At 39.4% G+C, this 20,436-nt stretch overlaps 1 protein-coding gene across 1 annotated transcript in view; it reads left to right on the top strand.

Moving 5' to 3' along the window:
* Positions 1–9,486: 9,486 nt before the first annotated feature.
* Positions 9,487–20,436, top strand: part of LOC110464446 — a 17,301-nt gene continuing 6,351 nt past the window's right edge. The window contains exons 1-4 of the mRNA XM_021519663.1: positions 9,487–10,098; positions 13,637–13,699; positions 16,382–16,558; positions 18,858–18,884. Of these exons, the coding sequence (XP_021375338.1) occupies positions 9,522–10,098; positions 13,637–13,699; positions 16,382–16,558; positions 18,858–18,884 (844 nt within the window). The 5' untranslated portion in view covers positions 9,487–9,521. The remainder of the gene's footprint in view (positions 10,099–13,636; positions 13,700–16,381; positions 16,559–18,857; positions 18,885–20,436) is intronic.

Raw genomic sequence — 20,436 nt, 5'->3', positions numbered from 1 at the left:
TTCCCCGTCAACTACCCCCCATGACCGATCAGGCTGACGGGCTTGACAGAGACGAAATTGCTCGTCATGTCTCCTCCAACCTAACCAATAAAACGATTTAAAGGCCGTTCTAACAATCAACATATATTTCAATAGTTCTTGCCCTCTATTATGCTTCTTCGTGTAGATAGCAACATAAACTATGAAGGCATTTGTCCATGCCTCAATGGTATCTAATTTGTGTTTTGTCCCCCTTTGTTTGATGACAAAGACACCATCAACCAAAGATAAACTTTGAGTGCTATCCTGATGGTTTGTCTCCATTAGTATGCCAAAATAAAAAAAACTCTGAACCCCAAATTTTGTCCCTGGTAGCCAGCTGGGAGACGTTGCCCCTACCGTGTCCCCTACACTCAGAAGTGGGGAAGGCATATTAGACATGTCAGTACCTGAGCCCAAATTTGAAGACATAGGTCCTCCTCCCGAGACTGATGGGACTTGTCCCGATCCCGTGGGGTGACTCCCTGCAACCTTGGGGACTGTCACCTGCATGTCAGGCTCCTCCATGGCGCCCAGCTCAGACTCCTCCTCCTCATGCTGTGCCTGGTATGACCGAGCTCCTCCCCTCCTGTTGGCCCTGGCATAAGGGTCGTTTGATTTACTTTGCTTGCTTGGGGGCATAGCCAGCTTCTCAACAGGTAAATACAAAACTTTAGTATAAATGATAAACTAATGCAACATTACTGATTCAGCTGTACACATTAAAATTTGAACAAGGGTTGTCCCCCCCTGGCCCTGCCAGGGGATGCAACTCGTGCAGTAAATGACTCGCTTACAAATGCAACTAGGCCAGTGTTTTTAACTCACCTGGTCCGAAGGACCATGGTGAGCTTATGCCATACCGCAGCGCCCGTCGTCCGTCCGTCCGTCCGTCCGTCCGTCAACTTCTCCTTTAAAACGCTACTAGTCATGAACGACTGAGCAGATTTTTACCAAATTTGGTCAAAAGCATCCTTGTGGAAAGGGGAACAAATGTTGTATAAATGGTGGGTCTGGCCCCCCTGGGGGCTGAGGGGCGGGGCCCAATAGGGGAAATATAGCAAATTCTTTAAAATCCTTCTTCTTCTGTAGGAATTAAAGGATTTGTTCCATATTTGGTCTGAAGCATTCTTGGGTGAAGGGGAACCAATTTTGTATAAAACGTAGGTCTGGCCCCCCTGGGGGCTGAGGGACGGGGCCAAACGGGAAATATAACGAATTCTTTAAAATCCTTCTTCTTCTGTAGGAATGAAAGGATTTGTTCCATATTTGGTCTGAAGCATCCTTGGGAGAAGGGGAACCAATTTTGTATAAACCATGGGTGTGGCCCCCCAGGGGCCTGATGTGCGGGGCCAAATAGGGGAAACAGCGAATTATTCTTTAAAATCCTTCTTTTTTCGTAGGAATAAAAAGCTTTGGTCCATATTTAGTGTGGAGCATCCTTGGGTAAAGGGCAACCAATTTTATATAAACAGTGGGTCTGGCCCCCCTGGGGGCTGAGGGGCGGGGCCCAATAGGGGAAATATAACAAATTCTTTAAAATCCTTCTTCTTCTGTAGGAATGAAAGGATTTGTTCCATATTTGGTCAGAAGCATCCTTGGGTGAAGGGGAACCAATTTTGTATAAACTGTGGGTCTGGCTCCCCCAGGGGCCTGAGGGGCAGGGCCCAATAGAGGAAACATAGCAAATTCTTAAAAATCCTTCTTCTTCTGTAGGAGTGAAAGGATTTGTTCCATATTTGGTCTGAAGCAACCTTGTTTGAAGGGAAACCAATTTTGTATAAACCGTGGGCGTGGCCCCCCAGGGGCCTGAGGGGCGGGGCCCAATAGGGGAAACATAGCAAATTATTCTTTAAAATTCTTCGTCTGTAGGAATGAAAGGATTTGGTCCATATTTGGTGTGGAGCATCCTTGGGTAAAGGAGAACCAATTTTGTATAAACGGTGGGTGTGGGCCCCCTGGGACCGGAGGGGCGGGACCCAATAGGAGAAATATAGGTAAAACCTTTACAATCCTTCTTCTACCATAGGGATTAAGGGATATTATCCTAATTTAGTCTGGAGCATCCTTAGGCAAAAGGGACTCAATTTTGTATAAACGGTGTGTCTGACCCCGCTGGAGGCAGAGAGGCGGGGCCCAATAGGGGAAATAGAGGTAAAACCTTTAAAATCTTTCTTCTACCATAGAGATTAAGGGATTTTATCCTAATTTAGTCTGGAGCATCAATGGGCCAAGGGGACTCAATTTTGTATAAGCATGCAGTGGGTGTGGTCTCCCAAGGGGCAGATGGGCGGAGCCCAATAGGAGAAATAGAGGTAAAACCTTTAAAAATCCTTCTTCGACCATTGGGATTATGGGATTTTATCCTTATTTAGTCTGGAGCATCCTTGGGTCAAAGGGACTCAATTTTGTATAATTGGTGGGTATGACCCCCCTAGGTTGCATATAGGGGTGGGGCTCTGTTTGATGTTTGTTCTCGCTATATCTCAAGTACTGGATGGATCTTTCTGAAATTTCATATGTACTTACAGCACCTACTTCATACCAATTATTTGAAACATATTCAGGTGAGCGATACAGGCCCTCTGGGCCTCTTGTTTTTACTTCCATTTTACAACCACCTGTTCTTTTGCAATTGGGAAAATACAAGATGTCTTGCGCGCAGCCTGGTTGGGGGGTATGGGGGGTCACCCCCAAACAAATTTGAATTCTAGAAGCTCCGAGGTGCATTCTGATAGTTTTTGTAGAGAATTAATTGCTCTTAAAAAAAGACATATTTCTTTATTCATTTTGTTAGCTCACCTGCCATACCGCAACGTCGATCGTCCGTCCATCCGTCTGCCCGTCAACTTTTCCTTTAAAACGCTACTAGTCATGAACGACTGAGCAGACTTTGACCAAATTTGGTCAAAAGCATCCTTGGGGAAAGGGGAACAAATGTTGTATAAATGGTGGGTCTGGCCCCCCTGGGGGCTGAGGGTCGGGGCCCAATAGGAGAAAGATAGCAAATTCTTTAAAATCCTTCTTCTTCTGTAGGAATAAAAGGATTTGTTCCATATTTGGTCTGAAGCATCCTTGGGTAAAGGGGAACCAATTTTGTATAAATTCTGGGTGTGGCCCCCCTGGGGGCTGAGGGGCAGGGCCCAACAGGGGAAATATAGCAAATTCAATATCCTTCTTTTTCTGTAGGAATGAAAGGATTTGTTCCATATTTGGTCTGAAGCATCCTTGGGAGAAGGGGAACCAATTTTGTATAAACCATGGGTGTGGCCCCCCAGGGGCCTGAGGGGTGAGGCCTAATAGGGGAAACATAGCAAATTATTCTTAAAAATCCTTCTTCTTCTGTAGGAATAAAAGGATTTGTTCCATATTTGGTCTGAAGCATCCTTGGGTGAAGGGGAACCAATTTTGTATAAATCGTGGGTGTGGCCCCCCTGGGGGCTGAGGGGCAGGGCCAAACAGGGGAAATATAGCAAATTCTTTAAAATCCTTCTTTTTCTGTAGGAATGAAAGGATTTGTTCCATATTTGGTCTGAAGCATCCTTGGGAGAAGGGGAACCAATTTTGTATAAACCATGGGTGTGGCCCCCCAGGGGCCTGAGGGGTGAGGCCCAATAGGGGAAACATAGCAAATTATTCTTAAAAATCCTTCTTCTTCTGTAGGAATAAAAGGATTTGTTCCATATTTGGTCTGAAGCATCCTTGGGTGAAGGGGAACCAATTTTGTATAAATCGTGGGTGTGGCCCCCCTGGGGGCTGAGGGGCAGGGCCAAACAGGGGAAATATAGCAAATTCTTTAAAATCCTTCTTTTTCTGTAGGAATGAAAGGATTTGTTCCATATTTGGTCTGAAGCATCCTTGGGAGAAGGGGAACCAATTTTGTATAAACCATGGGTGTGGCCCCCCAGGGGCCTGAGGGGTGAGGCCCAATAGGGGAAACATAGCAAATTATTCTTAAAAATCCTTCTTCTTCTGTAGGAATAAAAGGATTTGTTCCATATTTGGTCTGAAGCATCCTTGGGTGAAGGGGAACCAATTTTGTATAAATCGTGGGTGTGGCCCCCCTGGGGGCTGAGGGGCAGGGCCAAACAGGGGAAATATAGCAAATTCTTTAAAATCCTTCTTTTTCTGTAGGAATGAAAGGATTTGTTCCATATTTGGTCTGAAGCATCCTTGGGAGAAGGGGAACCAATTTTGTATAAACCATGGGTGTGGCCCCCCAGGGGCCTGAGGGGTGAGGCCCAATAGGGGAAACATAGCAAATTATTCTTAAAAATCCTTCTTCTTCTGTAGGAATAAAAGGATTTGTTCCATATTTGGTCTGAAGCATCCTTGGGTGAAGGGGAACCAATTTTGTATAAATCGTGGGTGTGGCCCCCCTGGGGGCTGAGGGGCAGGGCCAAACAGGGGAAATATAGCAAATTCTTTAAAATCCTTCTTTTTCTGTAGGAATGAAAGGATTTGTTCCATATTTGGTCTGAAGCATCCTTGGGAGAAGGGGAACCAATTTTGTATAAACCATGGGTGTGGCCCCCCAGGGGCCTGAGGGGTGAGGCCCAATAGGGGAAACATAGCAAATTATTCTTAAAAATCCTTCTTCTTCTGTAGGAATAAAAGGATTTGTTCCATATTTGGTCTGAAGCATCCTTGGGTGAAGGGGAACCAATTTTGTATAAATCGTGGGTGTGGCCCCCCTGGGGGCTGAGGGGCAGGGCCAAACAGGGGAAATATAGCAAATTCTTTAAAATCCTTCTTTTTCTGTAGGAATGAAAGGATTTGTTCCATATTTGGTCTGAAGCATCCTTGGGAGAAGGGGAACCAATTTTGTATAAACCATGGGTGTGGCCCCCCAGGGGCCTGAGGGGTGAGGCCCAATAGGGGAAACATAGCAAATTATTCTTAAAAATCCTTCTTCTTCTGTAGGAATAAAAGGATTTGTTCCATATTTGGTCTGAAGCATCCTTGGGTGAAGGGGAACCAATTTTGTATAAATCGTGGGTGTGGCCCCCCTGGGGGCTGAGGGGCAGGGCCAAACAGGGGAAATATAGCAAATTCTTTAAAATCCTTCTTTTTCTGTAGGAATGAAAGGATTTGTTCCATATTTGGTCTGAAGCATCCTTGGGAGAAGGGGAACCAATTTTGTATAAACCATGGGTGTGGCCCCCCAGGGGCCTGAGGGGTGAGGCCCAATAGGGGAAACATAGCAAATTATTCTTAAAAATCCTTCTTCTTCTGTAGGAATAAAAGGATTTGTTCCATATTTGGTCTGAAGCATCCTTGGGTGAAGGGGAACCAATTTTGTATAAATCGTGGGTGTGGCCCCCCTGGGGGCTGAGGGGCAGGGCCAAACAGGGGAAATATAGCAAATTCTTTAAAATCCTTCTTTTTCTGTAGGAATGAAAGGATTTGTTCCATATTTGGTCTGAAGCATCCTTGGGAGAAGGGGAACCAATTTTGTATAAACCATGGGTGTGGCCCCCCAGGGGCCTGAGGGGTGAGGCCCAATAGGGGAAACATAGCAAATTATTCTTAAAAATCCTTCTTCTTCTGTAGGAATAAAAGGATTTGTTCCATATTTGGTCTGAAGCATCCTTGGGTGAAGGGGAACCAATTTTGTATAAATCGTGGGTGTGGCCCCCCTGGGGGCTGAGGGGCAGGGCCAAACAGGGGAAATATAGCAAATTCTTTAAAATCCTTCTTTTTCTGTAGGAATGAAAGGATTTGTTCCATATTTGGTCTGAAGCATCCTTGGGAGAAGGGGAACCAATTTTGTATAAACCATGGGTGTGGCCCCCCAGGGGCCTGAGGGGTGAGGCCCAATAGGGGAAANGGATACTTGGGCGTAATTCTAACTGTAGCTACAAACCACGGCCATTGTGGGCAATGGATAAGATATTTTGGTGAATATTCACATGTACACTGTAGATATATACATGTATAAAATAATACAATGTAGTTCTACTTTCCTGATTTATTATCTAAGATGGGACATCCTGTAATGGCCCAATTACTATTAGCACTTTTTACAATAATAATTTTAATAGACAAGTTAGCTGTTCTCCTACAGCTCTTGTCTAAAATACTATTTCTGCATGCTTAGGCTCCATTTTCCAATTGGATAAGAATTGATATGAAAGTATTGTTTAGTGGAATACACTACAAGATACTAAAACAAACATTAAGATCATGAAAAACAACTTTATTCTTTGATTTAATATTGCCAGCTCGAACATATTTTATATCTTTGTGTACATATGCTTCACTGGTCGTTTTCTGATGAAGGTGACAGAGTATAGTACTACCACATTTATCTACAAATAAGCCCCCACCCCTAGTGAGAAATGTTTTACAAAAAGTAGGGAGGGGGCTGAATTGTGAGTATCCCCGCTGTTCACACAATGTCAGCCATCTTGGATATACCACTGTTTTGACCTATGACCTCACTACATATCATACTTGTTATTGTTCATGTTGTTAAAATAACGACCAACATAGAGAATATTTAAAAATGGTCACCACAAGTTGATAAGTTGGTTGTCATTGAAACGTCGCACATAAATACATGTTCTTGTTGGTTGTGATACATAATTACATGTACTTGTTGGTTGTGACACACAAATACATGTACTTGATGGTTTTGATTCATAAATACATGTACTTGATGATTGTGACACATAAATACATGTACTTGTTGGTTGGGATACATAAATACATGTACTTGTTGGTTGTGACACATAAATTCATGTACTTGATGGTTGTGATACATACATACATGTACTTGATGGTTGTGGTACATAAATACATGTACTTGATGATTGTGACACATAAATACATGTACTTGTTGGTTGTGACACATAAATTCATGTACTTGATGGTTGTGATACATAAATAAATGTACTTGATGGTTGTGATACATAAGTACATGTACTTGTTGGTTGTGATACATAATTACATGTACTTGTTGGTTGTGATTCATAAATACATGTACTTGTTGGTTGTGACACATAAATTCATGTACTTGATGGTTGTGATACATACATACATGTACTTGATGGTTGTGGTACATAAATACATGTACTTGATGTTTGTGATACATAAATACATGTACTTTATGGTTGTGATACATAAACTATCTCCTGTTTATTATAACTTACCAACACCACATTTATCTACAAATAAGCCCCCACCCCTAGTGAGAAATGTTTTACAAAAAGTAGGGAGGGGGCTGAATTGTGAGGATCCCCGCTGTTCACACAATGTTAGCCATCTTGGATATACCACTGTTTTGAGCTATGACCTCACTACATATCATACTTGTTATTGTTCATGTTGTTAAAATAACGACCAACATAGAGAAGATTTAAAAATGGTCACCACAAGTTGATAAGTTGGTTGTCATTGAAACGTCGCACATAAATACATGTTCTTGTTGGTTGTGATACATAAATACATGCACTTGTTGGTTGTGATACATAAATACATGCACTTGTTGGTTGTGATACATAATTACATGTACTTGTTGGTTGTGATTCATAAATACATGTACTTGTTGGTTGTGACACATAAATACACGTACTTGTTGGTTGTGATACATAATTACATGTACTTGTTGGTTGTGATTCATAAATACATGTACTTGATGTTTGTGATACATAAATACATGTTCTTGTTGGTTGTGATACATAATTACATGTACTTGTTGGTTGTGACACACAAATACATGTACTTGATGGTTTTGATTCATAAATACATGTACTTGTTGGTTGGGATACATAAATACATGTACTTGTTTGTTGTGATACATAAATACATGTACTTGATGGTTGTGATACATAAACTATCTCCTGTTTATTATAACTTACCAACCCGGAGATAATGTTTAGAAAGAAAGACACTTTTTCGCCCCGTCTAATATCATGATGATATTTACACGCATGATGTAATGGTATGTTTCGGTGGATTTATTTATGTTCTTAGTCAGACAGGGAATTTTAATATCGGATGAAAATTATCATCTGTCCCAGCTAATAATTATACTGTAGACTGTATGTACCCCTCTTCCTCTTAGACTAAGTGTATAGATAAATTCAATAGGAGCATTTCATCTGATTTTGGTTTTCAAATAATTGTTGTAGTATTGGAATAATGGTGCAATGATATAGCCTTTAAACCTGTTGGGGCCGGTTACCTTGAATTGATTGTACGTGTACGTACACTGACAGTTGGTCTTACCATGTAAATTATTGTACAGTACAGTTCTCAAAGTGTCCATCCTTGATATCCAGGGGTTACGCTCACTTTCAATCTCTGCTCCCCTGGAATATGTCATAGCAATACATAAATACATAAGTATTTTGTCTGAACGAGATTTACTCCTGTACTAATGTGAAAGCCCTGCTGGCAAACAAACCCTTAATTCCCCTGGAACAGGAAGTGGAAATTGTGATTTATCCCCCATAACCCCACCCCTCCGTAAGTGACCAACTGTACCTGTACATATATGATTGCTCCCTTTGACAAGGGATGTAGGCAATCACTCATTATACCACTTATTATAACATCTATTGTGGGTAAGTAAAGAACGGGTGCAGTATGAATTGCCATACAATATTTGCCATGTTATACCCTTGTCCTACTTCGTCATGGATGAGTGGTTTTACGGATGCCTGAACAGATATAGAAATACCCAGATATTAGCTATTTGGAAGACACTCATTACTTGACACACATAAGTATTTTGTCTAAACGAGATTTACTCCTGTACTAATGTGAAAGCCCTGCGGGCAAACAAACTCTCAATTCCCCTGGAACAGGAAGTGGAAATTGTGATTTATCCCCCATAACCCCCCCCCTCCGTAAGTGACCAACTGTACCTGTACATATATGATTGCTCCCTTTGACAAGGGATGTAGGCAATCACTCATTATACCACTTATTATAACATCTGTTGTGGGTAATACAGCTGTACATGTCAAACCACAATAAACTTGTGCCTTGATTCACCGCTTGACCAAGGGACAGACAATGGGAGGAAGGTTTGATATTAAAACGATGTATTAACATCCTTATTAATAATACATGAATATGTCTCTCTGATCAGCGACGCCATTGTTAGTTAACGATAATGGTTCATCAAACGTCACGGATGAATGCCGACAGTAGGTTATATTGCTCAGGGCAACCATCCGTGATGTTCAATCAGCAGTTGATAGATCAGGACAAGCATGCATAGTCTGCCTTAAAGCTGATCAATTTGATTTGACTGCTAAAGCTGATTCAGCCAAAAAAGACAAAAGCATTATGGACGATAACCAGCTGTAAGCCAGACACTGTTCAACACAGGGCACACGCTTACTGAAGGGAAACCAGACTATTGGATACTAGGCCATACTTATAACTATTTATACCCCTGCCCTCCTTGATCTGAGCTGCAATGATATTCTGACATATTTTCTCTATTTTCCAGCATCACCCTTGCTTTCATCATTTAAACCAAATCAAAGATGGCTACCAATTACCAGTCTTCCAAGGAAACCACAAATTTTGCACGAATTTGCAGGGTGGTCTTTAAGGTCATCCCAGAATTATTGCGAGATTTGCTCAACACTCGGTTGCCAGCATCAGGACTACCTGCAGTACTTACCACCCAGAAAAGGAAGATCTTTTCTGTGTTGAAGCAACATCAAAAGAACATTCTGTATCCTCAAGGTGGGGTGTATCAAGGTTTTGTGAAGGATTTGGACACATCACTTCTTTACATCCTTCTAAGAAACATTGGAAATATTCCACCTCATCAGAATGGTTGGGGGAAGGTACCGGGTATAGCAGACAGATCGCTGTCAGCCAACATCGACCGTCTACGTGAGCAGCGCAATGAGGCTGCACATGCACCCAATGGCTCCCTTTCTGACGGAGAGTTTCAGGCAAGGTGGGACATCATCCGCCAAAGTGTGGAGGAAATACAAAACAGTGAGCTGAATACAGGGCGTTTTGTAGTGGCAGTGGATGATATACTTACCATGGAGATGGACCACAGAATGACAAATAAATACATCGAGGATTTTCTATTGGATATAAAAGGTAGGTTAGATGTTGGATTGTCAGGTTATAGTCATATACATCAGATGACGAGTTGTTCAAATCGCCTTTGTCCATGGTCCCATGGGCTGTCCTTATATAATTCTTAGTATCACTATTTGCCAAGAATTACTGGAAGAGTCTTTCCAAATCTCATTTATAAATTTCCCCATAGCCCTTAAAATGCATGTGATCAGTTTGTCCGTCTGTCGGGCTGTCCGCAGGCTGTCCGTTTTTTTTCTTTTGCGCAATATTGATGGAAGTAAATGGATTGTTTTTCAAATTTTACATGATGAGTTCCCATGCATCCTAGTTCTGCTTGGTAATTGTTCGGGTAGATCGGATTCAAAATGGCTGCTAATCCGCCATCTTGGATTTTAACATTAAAAAAATCATTTTTGTTTTGCTCTCAACTGGTAAACATTTTGTTATGACATTATGAAGCAAAATTGGTCACAATACAACAAGAAGTAAACTGATCAAAGGTCAAGGTCAGATTTTGTATCTTTTAACTGCTTAACACCTTGTTTTGACATTATGAAGCAAAGTTGGCCACAATCAAACAAGGTATCAACTGACTAAAGTTGATGGCAGATCGGAAATTCAAGATGGCCGATAGGCACCATCTTGTTTTCTTTTTGAGTTAAAGTTTGATAGTGCTTTTACTCAGAAATTACTGGAAGAATCTTTCTCAAATTAGATGTTTAGGTTCCTCTTAGTCTGTAGTTGTGCATGTTCACCTTGAGAATGATAAAATAAACAAAATGGCCGACAGACGGCCATCTAGGATTTTGAAAGATAAAGTTGTTAATTCTCAGAAATGACTTGAGGTCTTTTTCCAAATTTGATATGTAGGTTCTACTTGGTCCTTAGTTGTGCATGTTTTATTTTGAGAGTGATCATAAAAATAAGATGGCCACAGGAAGAACTTAACAGATCTTTCTCCCATTGCACTGATTGGTGCTATTTCTTTAACATTAAGTACTGTACTAGTAAATATGTGAAACGACAAACTCACTTTGAAAATTGTCTTTTATACACATCAGTATGAGTTACCTCAAGGTGCATTTACTGTTTCCATGTCTCGATCAAACAAGATCAGAATAGAAAAGATTGAACTGACAAAGAACTAATGAAGATGGTACAAATTTGTGGGCGTCAAGATCTGTCTGGGTTCTCTCGTTATGCTTCCCCAAATCATACGGGGAGCATGTTGTCACCCAGTTTTCAATCCATTCTTTCCACCAAGTGTTTGCCAAGGACATAACTTCTGTATCTTTGAAGATAACTCAGTGAAATTTTAAGGTATTGTTGGATGGTATAAGGCAATGTGTTAAGTACCACTATTGGGTCTGTATGCCCAAGGTCACGGTCACATTGAGGTCAAATTTAAATTAATTGTGTGGGTGTAGCTTCTAAGTTGCTGTGGTTAACTCCAGGAAATGTTAAGGCACAAGTATGATGGCTTGGCAGTGGGTGGCAAACCACAGCTTTGTCCATATACACAAGGTCAAGGTCACATTAAATCTTAACCATACACATAAGGTCAAGGTTACATTAAATCTTACCCATACGCACAAGGTCAGGGTCACATTAAATCTTGTTCATATGCACAAGGTCAAGGTCACATTAAATCTTTCCATACACACAAGGTCAAGGTCACATTAAATCTTAACCATACACATAAGGTCAAGGTCACATTAAATCTTAATCATACACTTAAGGTCAAGGTCACATTAAATCTTGTCCATACACACAAGGTCAAGGTCTCATTAAATCTTGTCCATAACATAAGGTCAAGGTCACATTAAATTTTGTCCATACACACAAGGTCAAGGTCACATTAAATCTTAAACATACACATAAGGTCAAGGTCAAATTAAATCTTAACCATACACATAAGGTCAAGGTCACATTACATCTTGTCCATAGACACAAGGTCAAGGCCACATTAAATCTTGTCCATACACACAAGGTCAAGGTTACATTAAATCATAACCATACACACAAGGTCAAGGTCACCTTAAATCTTGTCCATACACACAATTGTCAAGGTCACATTAAATATTGTCCTTACACACAAGGTCAAGGTAACATTAAATCTTAACCATACACATAAGGTCAAGGTCACATTACATCTTGGCCATAGACACAAGGTCAAGGCCACATTAAATCTTGTCCATACACACGAGGTCGATGTCACATTAATTATTGTCCATACACACAAGTTCAAGGTCACATTAAATCTTGTCCATGCACACAAGGTCAAGGTAACAATAAATCTTAACCATACCCACAAAGTCAAGGTTACATTAAATCATAACCATACACACAAGGTCAAGGTAACATTAAATCTTGTCCATACACACAAGGTCAAGGTCACATTAAATATTATCCATACGCACAAGGTCAAGGTTACATTATAGCATAACCATACACACAAAGTCAAGGTCACCTTAAATCTTGTCCATACACACGAGGTCAATGTCACATTAATTATTGTCCATACACACAAGTTCAAGGTCACATTAAATCTTGTCCATACACACAATGTCAAGGGCACATTAAATATTGTCCTTACACACAAGGTCAAGGGCACATTAAATATTGTCCTTACACACAATGTCAAGGTAACATTAAATCTTGTCCATACACGCAATGTCAAGGTCACATTAAATATTATCCATACGCACAAGGTCAAGGTTACATTAAATCATAACCATACACACAAAGTCAAGGTAACCTTAAATCTTGTCCATACACGCAATGTCAAGGTCACATTAAATCTTAACCATACACACAAAGTCAAGGCTACATTAAATCATAACCATAAACACAAGGTCAAGGTCACATTACATCTTGTCCATAGACACAAGGTCAAGGCCACATTAAATCTTGTCCATACACGCAATGTCAAGGTCACATTAAATATTGTCCTTACACACAAGGACAAGGTAACATTAAATCTTGTCCATACACACAATGTCAAGGTCACATTAAATATTGTCCTTACACACAAGGTCAAGGTAACATTAAATCTTAACCATACACACAAAGTCAAGGTCACATTAAATCTATACACACAAGGTTAGGGTCACATTATATTTAAATCTATAAACATAGCCTAAATCTAGATATTGAGATACATCATCAACTTATTATACATACTAAACAATATTTACAGTTGTAGGGCGAAAGTTTCCCGTTATACAGTAAATCTATAAACAAAGCCTACATCTATATATCGAGATATTTAGACATTTCATTGTTCAACATTTTATAATGGTGTGCAATTTTCAAAGATGGTTAAGGCATTCTGGCAATTACAGGGAATCTTCACTAATGTCATTAACATGTGAGCTAGCCATGCTGTTCTCCAACAATTCCTGTTCCATAATATAGCTTACCACATTAAAATAGGTAAAAAAAGTAACGCAAATAAATCACAGCTCTTTTGATAAACTAATATTTTAGAGCTGTATATCACTACTGAGAAAGTTAGAAATTATCAATTTAATGATGTACTTATCTGTCTCTTCAGGTGATATGGCTGGTATGTCTGTCAAACTGGACACGATGGAAACAGATATGGCTGACCTACAAGGTATGTTGTTTCATTGTTAGCTCTGAAGGACTGGGGAGCTTATGTCATGGCGTGGTGTCCGTCATCTGTCCATCCTCAGTGCATCTGAATGGATTTTGATCAAATTTGGTCTGGAGCACTGCTAGGCAAAGCTGACTCATTGTTGTGTAAACTTGGGGCAGAGGGCTGGGTCCAAATGGGGGAAATTAAGGTAAGGTTTTGTAAATCCATTTCATATACCCAAGGGACTTAATTTCTGATTCAATTAAATACTTTGAAACGGTTGAGATCCCCACCCAATAACCATATATACCATTGCTTGGCATCAAGAGATGAACACACTTGTATTAGTATTTACTCTTGTGTCTGGCCCTACCCCTAGGGACCTAGTTTCTGGGACATAACTTTGAAACGGTTTAGGTCCCTACCCATAAGCATATATTCATTTTATAGGAATAAACAGATAGACACACACATGATATTATGTTTACATTCTATATGCTTGGACCCATTGCCTAACACAGGTGAGCTCATCACTGCATATTGATACACTAAAATGACGTAGCGCATGACGTACTTGGTTCACGTCCGCTGTGGAACAGCCCTCAATGTTGTTATGCTAATATGAATTTATACTAAATATGATTGACTTGATTTTAATGCTTAAATAATGTGTGTAAAGAACACGATGATAATATACCACTTGTATAAACTCTACAAATTAAATTTGAAAGAGTAGACTATAATTTTGTTTGTTTTGTTGTCATGCTGTTGCTAGGACCACCAACAGTAGTTTTACATTTTCCCGCGAAAACAAGCTGTTCTCTCTACTGCGTTGCCCCCATGTATAAATAGAAAACAATACATGTATTTGTTTTATATATGCTTGCTTCGGGATAATAATGAAAGTGCTTAAAAATGTAAATATAAGGAATGCAATTATTTTTTTCAACATTCATGAGGTCATAACAATATAGGCTTTCTGGACCAATTCCATGAATCGCGTTATTTCATCCCTTAAATAATTGAATAATGGGGTTGGCCCCATTCCTTGGCTTTCTGGACATATTCCATGAATCGCGTTATTTCATTCCTTAAATAATTGAATAATGGGGTTGGCCTCTTTCCTTGGCTTTCTGGACATATTCCATGAATTGCGTTATTTCATTCCTTAAGGAATTGAATAATGAGGCTGACCCCATTCCTTGGCTTTTTAGACATACACCATGAATCGCGTTGTTTCATTCCTTAAATAGCTGAATAATGAGACTGGCCCCATTCCTTGGAAATTTATTCCTGAGCCATAACTTTTAAATGGTTGAGATCCCCACCTGTAACCAAATATACCATTGCTGGGCATCGCGAGACAAACACGATCATGATATTAGTATTGACCCTTTGGTCTGGCCCTAAGTTGGTTCAAGATGACCACATGCACTCTCTTGTTTCTTGTGAAAGGTGGAGCCACGTCCAAGTAACATAAGATTTGTACAAATCAGGGTCCTAAAGTCCTAAAATGGCTGCACCAAGATATCAACGTTGAGGTTTGATACTGATGAGTAAAATGAGTAATTTCTTAAGCAAAATGAGCACAAAACACAGCAAAGTAGTCAAAGTTTTGTCAAGATTATATCAATTTACCTAAGTGCAAAGGTAGCATGATACACACGAAGAAAAAGAAACCTTTGTTCAGATCAAGTGGATCAAGTGAAACCTCCGACAGGACAATATCAACAAAGTACGAAGGTAGCACTGTACACACTGAAAGTGAAATCTTCGTCAAAATCCTATCATTCAAGTTCAAAGGAATGAGCACCATACACACCAACCAGTGAAGTGAAACCTTTGTGAAAATTGCACCAATCAATCATTCCTGTAATGATATTTGTCAGACATTTTAGCTCACCTGCCCGAAAGGGCAAGTGAGCTTATATCATGGTGCTGCGTCCGTCGTCTGTAAACTTTTCCTTTAAACAACTTCTTCTGACGAACGGACAGGCCTAGAGTCATGTTATTTAGCTGAAAGCTTCTTTGGTATGAGCCTAACAAAGTTAAAGAACAAAAATGACCTTGACCTACTTTCATGGTCACATGGGTCAAATGTGTCAAACACTGCAAACGACTTCTTCTGAAGAACTGAAAGGTACAGAATCTTCATATTTGGCTGGTGGCTTCCTGGGATAGAGCCCGATAAAGTTTGAGAATGAAAATGACCTTGACCTACTTTCAAGGTCAAAGCGGTCAAATATGTCAAGGTATAGAATCTTCATATATGGCTGGTTGCTTCCTGAGATAGAGCCCGCCGACAAAGTTTCAGAATGATAATTACTTTGAACTTCTTTCAAGGTCACAGCAGTCAAATATATGTAAAACTCTTCAAACAGCTTCTCCTGAAGAACTAAAAGGTATGAAATATTCATATTTGACTGGTGGCTTCTTGGGATAGAGCCCAATAAAGTTTGAGAATGAAAATGACCTTGACCTACTTTCAAGGTCTCAGGGGTAAAATGTGTCAAACAATTCAGCGACTTCTTCTGATTAATCTTAGAGTATAGATTTATTACATTTGGCTGGTAGCTTCCTGGGATGGATCAGACAATGTTTGCCAGTGAAATATTTGTAGTACAGGATAATATTTAATGAGAATATTTTGCTATGACTGTTTAAATATTCAGAAACTAATTTGTTTCAACATTTTGACAGGCAATGTTGGTGCCGTGCTGGATGATGTCAGTGATATCAGGGATGATGTCGGGGCTGTTAGGGATGATGTCGTAGCTGTGCGGGATGATGTCAGTGCTGTGAGGGATGATGTCGGGGCTGTCAGGGATGATGTTGGTGCTGTGAAAGAACACCTTACCGTTATATCAGCAGACAGGGGTATGATGGACAGCAATGTTACAATGTTGTATAGGAATTATAGAACAAATAAAAAAATAATGTTATCACAAAACTCTGTAACATACAACCGAGGTCACGTCAGGAACATGTATAATGTCAATGTCAGTCACAAAAGTCACTGCTCTATGTAAAAAGAATTACTCTCCAAAAATTGAAACAAACTATAATTATTTGAAAAAGTTAAATTTCTGAATAAGAATGTTAGAGAATTCACTGTTTTGATTGAGCAATTTTAGCCCAACATCATCAGTTGATGGTTTGTTAAATTGCCTTTTGTTTGTGGTTCGTCATTCATTCATCCTTAAATAATTCTCGTTGCTGCTATTTCTTCGAATATACTTATAGAGTCTTTCTCAACTTTCACATGTAGGTTCCCTATTGTCCTTAGTTGTTCGTATTGAATCTTGGCACTGACCATGAATTTGCAGAGTTAAATCTTGTTTTTGCTTTTTCTCAGAAAGAACGGGAAGGAACGTCTCAAATTTCAATGTCGGTTTATCCTTAGTCGTAGTTGTGCATGTTTTATTTTGAAGCAGATTGAAGGATCAAGTTGGCTGCCAGGCAGCCATGTCTGTCCATCCTTTAAAAATTCTTGTTAGGACTATTTCTCAGAAAGTACTGGTGGGATCTGTTTCAAATATAATATGAATGTTCCCCATCTTAATTTTGGCAGTTCAATTTTGTTATCGCTATGTTTGGTCCCCTTGCTAGCTCAAAGCCGAAGGGCTAGTGAGCTTATGCCATGGTGCGGCACCTGTTGTCCATTCGTTTTCCGTCAACTTTTCTTTTAACAACTTCTTCTGAAGAATGAACAGCCTACAGTCACCTACTATCAAGGTCACAGCGGTCAAATATGTCAAACACTTCAAACGACTTCTTCTAAAGAACTGAAAGGTACAGAATCTTAATATTTGGCTGGTGGCTTCTAGGGATTGAGCTTGCGAATGAAAATTACCTGACACACTTTCAAGGTCACAGGGGTCAAAAGTGTCAAACTTATCATGCAACCTTTTCTGAATAATCAAAATGCATAGAATCATATTATTTGGCTGGTTGCTACTTGGGATTGAGTCCGACAATGTTTGCGAATGAACTGCAAACAGCTTCTTTTGAAGAAGTGAAAGGCATGGAGCCGTGATATCTAACAAGTAGCTTTATAGCTTCCTAAGATGGAGCCCAACAACGTTTGCGAATGAAAATGACTTTCACCAACTTTATCCTATATCTTTATTTCAATCTAAACTAATATAGAGTATCATTGGCCCAACATAATTCAGTGTTGAAGAAACCATGCCCATCCCAATAGGGACAGGAGAACAGTATAATATTTATTTAATATTTTGCTATGACTGCTTAAATATCCAGGTGAGCGCTACATGCCATCTGGGCCTCTTGTTGAAAATACCTCTGGCCCTAATGAGAATTCATCTGTCATTAACAGAACTTCTATTTATGTACCGATTACAAGATTTCAGCATTTTGCATATAGTTATGCAATTCTTATGGAACAACATGTGCCATAGTGACAAAATTAACATATGACTTAAGAGGTTTCGGTTACTGTACAAGTTTCCTGTTCAGGATTTCCAACATGGGACTGGGTAATACATGTAGTTCCTGTAAGGGAAATGAAGAGCAAAGATAATCGTCTGTAGAACTGATAAAGATCCTTTCATGGTGGGTGCCAAGATCCTTCCAGGATCTCTTGTTAGACTGACCAGAAGAACAAGATTGCTGCCAATGATCTTTCTTGGATTTGACAGTACAAGTTTGTTATCCCTATTTCTGATTTTTTCACAGATAGCTCTCATCAATTTAAATGTATATTCTCATAAAAAAGGTCAAAACATAACTGCACGTTACCACAAGATGCATTTGCAGTCAAACAGATAAGAGAAAAGAAAATATTAATCTTACATAAAACCCATGAAGATCTTATGATGGTGGGTGCCAAGTTCCCTCTGGGATCTGTTGTATTGGTAAGGGATTTATCTAAGTACCATACATATAAATATTTACTTACCAGCACTCAGATACATGTAGATAGGGAATGGTATTGCCCTAACATGTGTTCACTACCTATGTTATACTGTTTAGTAATATCGACTTCATGATAGCCCTCATTATGGAGGGCAAAAAGGCAAAAATTATACCTTTCTATACCTTTCTATCTAGCATTCAACTGGATAGGTACTTGTTTCCGAGCCCGATATATAAAAGTGCTTTGACTGAAAGAAAGTTTTACTTGCAATTCTAATAATTTTTTTTTTTTTTAAAGGAAACAAACCAAGACGAGCAGCTATTGGTGAGTAAGACTGAGCAGACCAGGATTGGGTAACTTGTCGGAGAATTCTGCTGTGACGTTTGTAAATCCTATGATGAACTGAAAAGGATATTGCAGTTCAGGCTGTTGATGAACTAGAGTCGACATTGAAGAGTTCCAAAATTAACAATGTAGTATTGATACTGTTACCTTATTTTGGCCCGATCACTTCAGAATGGATGATTACACAAAACCCAGACTTAGTATGTGAGTTGCCGGAGGAGGTGTTACTAAAAATAAACATTCACATATATAACCTGCATAGCTTGCTTTGTCAAAGGTCATCAAGGTCACTTAGAATGGAATTTGCTTATCTGGATTTCATTTACATTTCTTTTCCAGACGAAAAGAAATTATATCAGTTATCTCAAACTTGGTATTTCAGTTGGTTTGAAAAATAGAGCCACACCAATTCCTGCCATTCTGTAGTCAAATCTTGTTCCCTCAAACCATAATAATTGAAACAACTGAATAATTCCAATTTTCAATTCTCATTCTTTTATACATTTTACTGCAGAAATTACCTTGTTTATTTAAATTTGCTCCTTGCCTTAGAAACCTTCCTATATTTGGAATAGGAAATCTTTAACAAATGTCAGATGTTGCTCATTTCTTTGTTGTATTTTTAGTCCACCATCATCTGATGGTGGGCTATTCAAATCACCCTTCATCCATCCATCGTCCATCCTTAAACAATTCTTGTTATTGCTATTTCTCAGCAAGTACAAGAGGGATCTTACTCAAATTTGATATGAGGGTTCCCCTTGGTCTGTAGTTGTTCATGTTTACTTTTGAAACTGATGGGGTAAACAAAATGGCCGACAGGCGGCCATCTTGAAATTTGACCGTGCATGTTTATCGCTATTTTTCAGAAAGTTCTGGAGGGATCTTTCTCAAATTTTATCTGTAGGTTCCCCTTGGTCCCTTATTGTGCAAGTTTACTTTTGAAATGATCAAATAGACAAAATGGCTGACAGAAGGCCATCTTGGATATTGACAGTGAATAATTGTTATTGCTAATCCTCAGGAAGTTTTGGAGGGAACTTTATCAAATTTGATTAGTAGGTTTCTCAGGTTTGTCGTTGTGCATGTTCGTGTTGGAGAGTGTTCATGAAAACAAGATGGCCATAGGAAGTACTAATGTCAGTAGTAATGAGATCTTTCTAATATTGTAATGATCGGATCTATTTCTCTTACATTTTAAGAACTGTACTAGTAAATATGAGAAACGGTGCATTTACTGTTTACATGACTTGATCAAACAGATAAGAGAAAAGAAGAGAAAAGATCAAACTGACATACACTAATGAAGATGGTACAATGGTGGGTGCCAAGATCCCTCACGGATCTCTTGTTTTGTAAATTTTGTTCTTTCAAATAATGTTAGTTAAAACAACTGAATATTTAAAATTTTCCATTCTCATGCATTTAACTGCAGAAATTACCTTGTATATGTAAAATTACTCCTGGTCTTCAATACCTTCCTGAAGGTCTTTTGTACTTTGAGATTAAAAGTTCCATTGTGGGGTGGGGG

Source organism: Mizuhopecten yessoensis, unplaced genomic scaffold, assembly GCF_002113885.1.
Source record: "Mizuhopecten yessoensis strain PY_sf001 unplaced genomic scaffold, ASM211388v2 scaffold10989_1, whole genome shotgun sequence".
In the NCBI taxonomy this organism is placed as follows: domain Eukaryota; kingdom Metazoa; phylum Mollusca; class Bivalvia; order Pectinida; family Pectinidae; genus Mizuhopecten; species Mizuhopecten yessoensis.
The sequence above is the reverse complement of the archived record's forward strand: the minus strand, read 5'-3'. Positions and strand labels throughout refer to the sequence as shown.